General features: G+C 39.4%; 1 protein-coding gene across 1 annotated transcript; it reads right to left on the bottom strand.

The window, feature by feature from the left end:
• Positions 1 to 1,163: 1,163 nt before the first annotated feature.
• On the bottom strand, positions 1,164 to 7,366 carry LOC143211861 (eukaryotic translation initiation factor 3 subunit A-like). Its single transcript, XM_076429917.1, has 4 exons — positions 6,429 to 7,366; positions 2,362 to 5,004; positions 2,032 to 2,282; positions 1,164 to 1,963 (listed from the first exon to the last, which is right to left on the bottom strand). Exons 1-4 carry the CDS (start codon positions 6,475 to 6,477, stop codon positions 1,790 to 1,792), a joined length of 3,117 nt encoding a protein of 1,038 aa, XP_076286032.1. The 5' UTR covers positions 6,478 to 7,366; the 3' UTR covers positions 1,164 to 1,789.
• Positions 7,367 to 8,587: the final 1,221 nt, after the last annotated feature.

The following is an 8,587-nucleotide window of genomic DNA, read 5'->3' as shown; positions in this document are numbered from 1 at the left end:
ATAATATTAAATAGATTCTCCAGGGTATCGATAAGAAAAGAGGTAATTTTCACTGGCAAATAGGATTCATAAAATGTAGATTTTTAAATGCTTGTTCTGATCACAATTTTTAATAAATCTCATTAATTTCGTCGTTTTCGAATGTCATGGACATTTAGGAAGCAATATACATACATTCAATAAACATCTATTTGGGCAAGTTACTTTTTTACCAAATGAACAGCTATAGTCCAGTCGCCAGGTCGAAAAAAGGGCGTCTACCTGGAAAGTATTCCGAACTTAACGTGGCACGTCATTTCGGGAGTACTGGGGAGTCGAATCTGAGTTTTCGACCTCGAGGACCCTGTACATACTAACTTGGGGAGGGGGAAAAAACCACGATTTTTGTTACCTGTTTTTGGTATTTCGTCTATAACTCAAAAACTATGAATCCTACGAACTTTTTCTTTATATTTTTGAAAAGAGCATTAAATTTCCTTCAAATTTCACTGGTCTAACGTTGTGACTTTTAGCACACACATTGTGACATTTAGCAGGAAATTGCAAGTTTTTGGCTCATAATTTTAGTTTTTCAACACATCTACATACTATGTATACCCCTTACATTGTAAGGCTCAAAATGTCATTTTGAGAAACATTTCCTAATTTTGAACACCCGTCTCTCGGTACCTATTGGGTCAAACAATACGTTGGAACAGTGAAATTTGAAGGAAATTTAATGCTGTTTTCAAAAATGAAAAGGAGAAGTTTGTAGGACCCATAGGCCATATTGGCCATTACCTGGCGACTGGACTACTAGATCGAACGCGTGGACCAGTGTGTATTGTGCGGTTTTCGTAGATTCGAAGTTCTCGTTCGCGATACGTAATTCCTCAAACCATCCTTTGCGCGACACCTAGACGACGCGACGTGACAAATTGGCGCCCGAACAGGCACCTCTCTCTCTCTCTCGCAAGAGTTTTTCCCGAGAAAAGAGAGAGGACAGTAATAGCGGTAGACTCTCACGGTAGAATCACGGTAGAGTCAGCGGTAGAATCTATATACGTAGATCGGAAGGGTAATCGAGTAACATTACGATTGTTGATCGGAAGAGTAATTACGGGAAAAAATAGAATTCTATTATAGTTTTTTTTTGTTGAACGCATTTATATTTTTGTTACAAGGAATTTATTTTTATTTCCAAAAAAACAAGTGTGAAAAACAGAAATGGTAATTTTCATAATGATTACAAAAAAGAGAGCAAGTTTACTTTTCCCAGAGTTAGGCAGTAACTAATTACATGTGTATTTAATTACATCGTCAATTAAATGTGCAAAAGTGGACTATAATTACAATAAAAAAACGGTTAAATGGTCTAAAACATAAAAATTAGTGCTTTAAAAGAACAATTACACTGAAGTAATTGTTAGACTCAATTGCAATCACTCCTTTCTGAATTACTGTAATTGTAATTGTGGTCTGCAATTACTTAACGTCAAAATGGCACTAAATAAGATACCTATTCAATGGAAATGTCTAAAAAGAACAAACAAAAAAGCATATGTTATATATTATCTGACTCCAACTTTGAAATGAGGGTCATTTTGAAAAGTAATGGTAATCGTTTTTGTGTAATATCAAATAATTAGCTACAAATAAATATTTAATAAATAATAAATGTTTCCTAACATATGCTTTTTGTTTGTTCTATTTAGACATTTCCATTGAGTAGGTGTCTAATCAATGTTGTAATTGTAATTGTAAATGTAATTGAAATTACATTTTGCCCAACTCTGACTTTTCCTCGGGTTTAGGAGTCGAGTTTATCGCGCCAATTCTGATTGGTGCTACGCATTGTGTCATCACGATGAGGGCCGGTACCGCCAACAGGGGGAGGTCCACGACGTTCGGGCATTCTACCCATGATTCTACCACGGCCACGAAAACCATCCGTTATGGGCTCACGTGTAGGAATATCTCGCGGCTGTAAAAGCGAATATACATTATGCGTTACCATGAAAATTTGTCTTTTATTTTTCGTTATGTACTTACGGGACGCACATCCCTCCCACGGTCTCTATCTACTATTCTATCCCGGTCCCTCTCCCTATCTCTATCTCGAGCATCATCCTTCTCGTAATCGCCTCGTCGCCATGTATCTGAAGAATTCTGTTTTTTCGGTCTTTCCAATTCGTCTTTTCGCCACTTGTTGTCTGTTGTCTTGCGTCTCTTCCGACGATTGAACTCTTCCTTGTTACCGTCCACTTTCGCATCAGTATTGCGACGCGAAGACATTGTTTCCACTGTAATCATAGAAATGTGTTATTCTAATCGGGGTTCAAAATTGTATCTATTCTTCTTTGTATATATGAAATAGCATACCTGGATTTTCTGCTGTGCAATGACGTCTGCATGTGTCGCCCATTTCTTTTTCCTTTTGTCTCTCCTCTTCCAATTCCCGTTCAATTTTAGCTTCCTCAATCTTAGCCAAACGCTTACTTGTTCTTAGGCACGTATTAATCTCTCTTCTTTCTCTCCTTGCTTTCTCCTCCTTCGTTCGTCGTTTCTCCTCTTTCTGTTTGACATGCACTTCCCCTTGTCGTCTTCTTTCCAGAGCCTCGGCACGTTCATGTTCCCATCTCGCTTTGCGTTCAGCTTTACGCTCTACCTTACGCTTCAATAATCTACTAGCTCTCTCCTCGTTTAGTACTGTTTCAAACTCTTTGAGCTTCTTGAGATAAATGCTCTTACGTTCGGCCAGTATCTTCGACAAGAAACTATCATGGTCCTCCTTCATTCTAGCCATGCGTTCTCTCGTTGCGACAGCTTGCTGTCTTTCTTCTTTGGCTGCAGCAATCCATTCTGTCTCTTGCTGCTCCCATCGTAACTTGGCTTGCTCCCATTGTAACTTGGCTTGCTCCATCTTCTCCTCGACTGCTTTCTCTAACAATGGTATTTCCTCTATCCGTTTGGCACGCTCCAAGTAATCGATCTTCTTCTCCTGAGACTTCAACTTCTGTTGCATTTCTCTGCGTTCTTCCTGCAACTCTTCACCTTCCCGAGCTGCAATTCGTTTCGCATCTAACTTCTCAATCTCGTCCTCGTCCAGTTTCTTCAGTACTTTCTGGCCGTGACTAGTCTGAGAAATTTGTTGCATTTTCTCTTTGAGATGACGGTCCTTAATTTGTTGAATCTCGCTCTGCTGCCGCTTTCTTTCACGCTCCTCTCTTTCTTGCTCCAATCTCTTCTGTTCAGCCAACATTTGCTGTCTCTGCAATTCTTCTTGTCTACGCATTTCCTCTTCTTCGCGAACCGTGTTAATGTGTTCAATGTACTCTTTCCTTTCTTCGATAATCTTATGTCTTCCTAGAATTCTTTGATGCTCCTTCAATTTAGTTTCATGGTAATGACCTACCATAGCGTTGCGCAACTTCTCGCGTTCCATTTTCTTTTTATTTGGATTGATAATATGGATTGCTCTATGCAACACAGTAGCCATATTTACAAGTTGACAACGGATTTGTTCAGAAGGCATAGCTTGCAGAACCGGACCGTCAGGATGATCTTCCCTCTGAGCCTCGGACAAATCGACTCCGAAGTTCACGCATTTCTTGCCATGGTTAATTCTTATTTGCATATCATTGTATCTTACACAGTCAACTAAGAGACGCTCTAAATGAAATTCCGTTGTAAATTTAGCAAGCTCCAGAAGCCTGGCAAACTGTATAGTTTGATACTCTTGTGATATTTGATGAATAAAACGAACAAGCGTTATGTCCTGTAAGGCTGGAATATACTGAATCAAAGGACTATTCTCGTCAGTTTGCAGAGTTTGAATAACAGAATCTACTCGAGTACATAGCTCCAAAGGATGAAATTCAACTTCTAGCCATGAATACAAATCTTGTAATTGCGGAGATGCTAAATTCACAATATTCAAACGAACGATATCTTTAAGCAGAGAGACTCTAGTTGGTGGTTGAGTGAGACCTAAAAGTGTTGCAAGCTTCTGAGCTTTCTCCAATGGACTCTTATCTGTTTCGATAAGATGATCAAATTCCGGATGAGCCGATGGCAGTGGAATAGATAATGTAGCTAATAAGACACGATTGGCCATTCTCTGTTGTTCTTCCAACGACATGTCCTTCTTCATTTCACGAGATAGTTGCAGCAATTCGAATAACACGGCAGCATGGAAAAGATAATTTCTGGCTTTCCAAAACATCATGGCCAACTTCTGATAATAATTGGCCATAGTTTTTGGTACTGGAAGCTTTTTAGACAAGTTCATCATTCCGTGTACATCTTCAGAAGACTTTAAAGCCTCTTGCCATAACTCCATTTGAATTGCAGAATCAAGCTGATTCAATCGTGTTTCCAAGTTCAGTTGTTGAGTTTCGGCTCTATTCATAGAAACATTCGATACCAGTGCTGGTAATTTACAAATTTCATTTAGATGTTTTCTCAACTTTTCACATAACTTACGAAATTCAGTCTTACGATTATATTCAAGACAAAATTGGAAGGCCATACGTGCAATGTCATGATACAGTGTTTCTACATGTACATTAGTTCTTAACATTTCCAAACATTGACTATAGGATTCCCATAAAAATTTTACCCAAGGTGTTAGGATTGTACGGTCACTTCTATCTTGAGCATCGTCACCGCTTACCGCAGACAACAGAATACTTTCCGGCGTAGCTAAGTTCTCGAGATCATCTATATCTATAACAGCTTGCTGACTTTGTTTCCTCGCTTGATTCGTTTTTTCCTCCGCCGTGCCGAGATACCCACGTATGACGTTTTCTAAACTTCCACCATCGACTGGTTGGAACCTTTTTCGATACTGAAATAGACCCTCCTTCGCTATGTACGACTGTTTTAGTTCCACGCATAGGTACAAATATTTGAACATTATGGGTTCCAAAACAGACTCTGACCATTGGAACATCCAATTTTTATTCCGGAAGATTTCTTGCAAAGTATCTAATGCCCGAGCAGGTTCCCCTGCATCAATGAATACTGTTAAAAAGAATAAACACTCATGTATTACCAAGATTTATATTTAATGCATATAATTATACAGCGGATCTTTATGCAAAATAAAAATTTTGTACCTGAAGTGCAACAATCTGGAGTTACTTACAATTAGACATTTCTTTTCTTTCTTAATACTAAACCTACCGAGCACTAAAAGCGATTCATATGTTCTTGCTTATAAAAACGATAAGGTTCTGTTTATTTAGATTCTGTGCAATTTTTATTCATAGTCAATTATTTAGAGACAATTTCCATATAGCCAGAAAGTAGAATGCTCGATTTTGGACAGGCATCTGCGTCAGCAGGAGTATCGCTTTCTGCTGGCAGAAAGAGCTGGCGTCTGCCCGGCATAAGTGCTCGAGCAAAACGAAAGCAGCTCGGTCCTGAATTCTGCCTCCGTCGCATTACACAGACAAGGTATTCTCATCGGTGGCACTAATATTAGTGCGTCCTGCCCTGTATAACGGCATTCGCCACATTAAATAGTGTGGTGTCCATCGTGGTTCGGAACCCACCCGTAGATTCCGTCGCTTAATAACCATAGCAGTTGAAGAAGCGACGTAAAACAATCAAACAAAAAAATTAGTGCAACCGTGCTGCCCTCTTAAAAGCGGGCAGAATCCAGGACCGAGTTGCCTGCGTACTGCCCGCAGCTTTTACCGGGCAGACCCTACCAGCAGAATGCTAGACATCGGCGCAACAATAAGTATCGTCGGGTGCGCTGTCCAAAATCGAGCAGATTCCGAACATTCTCAGCTTCGAGCAGCGTTCTGCCCGCGTAATGCTCGCCATCTGCTGGCATCGTACGCTTGCAGGCTGTGCTCGATATCTACTCGAGGCCGGTCTGGCTGATTGGGTATAAATCTTCTCATTCGAGAAAAGATATACATAAAGAACAGAATCGCGAATGTTGCGATTGCAATTAATAGCATCGTACTGTTTCTTGACCGCTTGCAGAATTTCTATCGCAGGTGCATATGGTTGTCCAAAAGTAATATTTTTCGGAAAAAGAATTGGACAAACGTGACTATAGGCAGTTCGAATGTTATGTGACAAGTAAGATTAATGTTTGCAATAATTAACCATTACTGGGAAGACACACGGTCAAGTTGGGCAATATGGGTAATCGAAAATCGGTATTGATGGGGCGTAAAAATTTTTGGACTCTAGATCAACGGTTTCCAACCTGGGAGGAGCGGTTCCCAGGGGAGGCGCAGACTATTGCCAGGGGAGACGCCAAAATATTTTTTGCGCCGGTATTTTCTTGTAATAAAGTTATTATCATTTAAAACTTGTCTATAAAAAATTTTTTTAGAGATGAGGCGTAGTAGGATGAAGGTTGGAAACCGCTACTCTAGATAAAATATCCATCGGCCACATTCTTCTGTGTGGCTACTCATACATACCATCCGCTCGATTGAGAGCATTTTCACGTCTGTTTCCGTATCGCGGCATTTTCTCCCACAAATATATCCAGTAAACCTGCGTAGATAATCTAGAATGTCCGTTTTCTAACGACGCGACGTTTTGTCACGACGGATTCCGACTCCGACCAGTACTAACAATAAGTACTGAGTGAGGCAATGAGATTGGCTCGAGTGCTGAGTGCTGAGTGCTGAGTGCTGAGACAGTGAGATATTGTGCAGGATTTCTCGCGCATACGCGACTATTTTAGCCTCAGTAAGGTAAAATTCTCGATAACATTGGGTACCTTGATCACCTCGTAAAATTTTTAAGAATTGTTATGATTTGATTGTGAAAAATGAATGTATAACATGTGTATTTGTGTATATTTTGTAACTCGTAGGAAGTCTTTTTGTCCGGAACAGATGGTTTCGGTACATTCCCGCCAATATAACCTAACCTAACCGCTAATACATATACAATATACATAGATACGTCACTGTTTGGCCGCGCATGCGCGTGGAAATTTGCACTATATTGCAATTGCAATTATCGCAGCACTCAAGCACTGGCTTGAGTGAAAAATGGCTTTCCGTAATATGTGAGTCAATCATGAAGTAATTCATGGAGTCAATTTAAACAACCTGATTTCGTAATATATAACATAAAGTTCACATATATTGTCATATATTCATCGAATTATCCAAGAAAAAATATGATTTAGTTTTAGTTTACTATCGATGTTATTTGAACAACACAACCGTGATACAAATTGTTATTTGTGGAAGACTGGATGAAGTGGAAAATAACTGTGGTTATACTTTCTATGTAATAGTATTTATTATAGCGATTAACGTGTAGGCTATATTTAATATAATCAGTCTCACTCTTACTTTACACTGAACTGTCTGTATAACAATAACATTAGAACAACCTTTCACCATGCTACACTTGCCGAAGTGACGCTATCCTATCCTCTTTGATCCTATCCTGGCGCTTACACATGCCTAAAGGCGAATCCGCAATAGTAATGCATTATCCTCAATAATCCTCAACACAAATATATTACTATTCTTTTTTCAAATAAAGTAACTTATAAGGATAAGGAAATAAATACAGATTTCATATTACCAACATTCACATTAAAATTTAACTTTTAATAAAATAAAAATATAATATATATATATATATATATATATATATATATATATATATATATATATATATATGGTGTCCCAAAATTCGTGAAAATCCCGAAAGGGGGTGGTCCCTGAGACCATTCTAAGAGACATTTTCCTTTGCACCAATGTCAACTGCGGCTTTGTTTAGGAGTTATTAACGAAAAACACGGACCAATCAGAGCGCGTCCTGGCCCGCCGCGCCGCGCCGCGCCGGCAAGCGAGTGTCGGTGGTACGCCGTGACATCGCAACGAACAAGAGTTTCTCGATAATGTGAATCCTCTCCGATTTCGATGAGCTTTGGATACGTTGTCCAGACCATGATTCTGAACAACATTTCTCTTTAGACTTTTTGGCGATCGGCTGTAGTTTACGAGATAATCGTAAAAAAAGAGAAGAAGCAGAAACTGATTGAATTAAAAACTCACGTATTCAGCCGTAAATCCATTTGCTGCTTCGAAATGTGTGTCACTGGGTCACTCGGTGACGAACTGCACAGATGTCTTCAGGTACACGGCAGTACCGAAAGCCAAGGGACGTACGGCCAGGTCGACGAACTGCACAGCCGGTGGTAGAAGGCCTAAGGGATGCGCGGTCAAGTCGACGATCCAGAATTTAACTTTCACTTTCGAATCGATAAATAATTCGTATGTTTATTTTACACAGATGCCTTGAAATTTTTCCACACTCACAATCACTGTTCACATTTGTCAACACATAGTTATGCACTAATAATAATTGCCATATCCCTTGTACTGCTGCACAAATCACAACAATCAGGTAATGCAATCACTAAACTGCGGATTTCATGCACTAGTAGCAAACATGAGTAGGTGCATTTTAATACAGTAGAGAGATTAAAATAATTTCAAAACACCAATGTATTATTTTCAAATTCTTAAAATGATCACAGTAAGAATCAAATATCTGTCTGGCTCCTGCCCCTTGTAATAGCGGCAGCCAACATTCATTTTGCATAAAG

Source organism: Lasioglossum baleicum, chromosome 9 (genome assembly GCF_051020765.1).
Source record: "Lasioglossum baleicum chromosome 9, iyLasBale1, whole genome shotgun sequence".
Taxonomy (NCBI): Eukaryota; Metazoa; Arthropoda; class Insecta; order Hymenoptera; family Halictidae; genus Lasioglossum; species Lasioglossum baleicum.
This window is presented reverse-complemented; position numbering and strand designations above follow the sequence as displayed.

Bases quoted from the DNA above. Each gene is read 5' to 3' on its own strand.
- LOC143211861 (XM_076429917.1), bottom strand. From the start codon at position 6,477: ATGCCGCGATACGGAAACAGACGTGAAAATGCTCTCAATCGAGCGGAT. The intron at 5,005-6,428 runs GTATGTATGAGT...TCTTTTTAACAG, and splicing joins TGCTCTCAATCGAGCGGATG to TATTCATTGATGCAGGGGAA. The intron at 2,283-2,361 runs GTATGCTATTTC...CTATGATTACAG, and splicing joins TTGCACAGCAGAAAATCCAG to TGGAAACAATGTCTTCGCGT.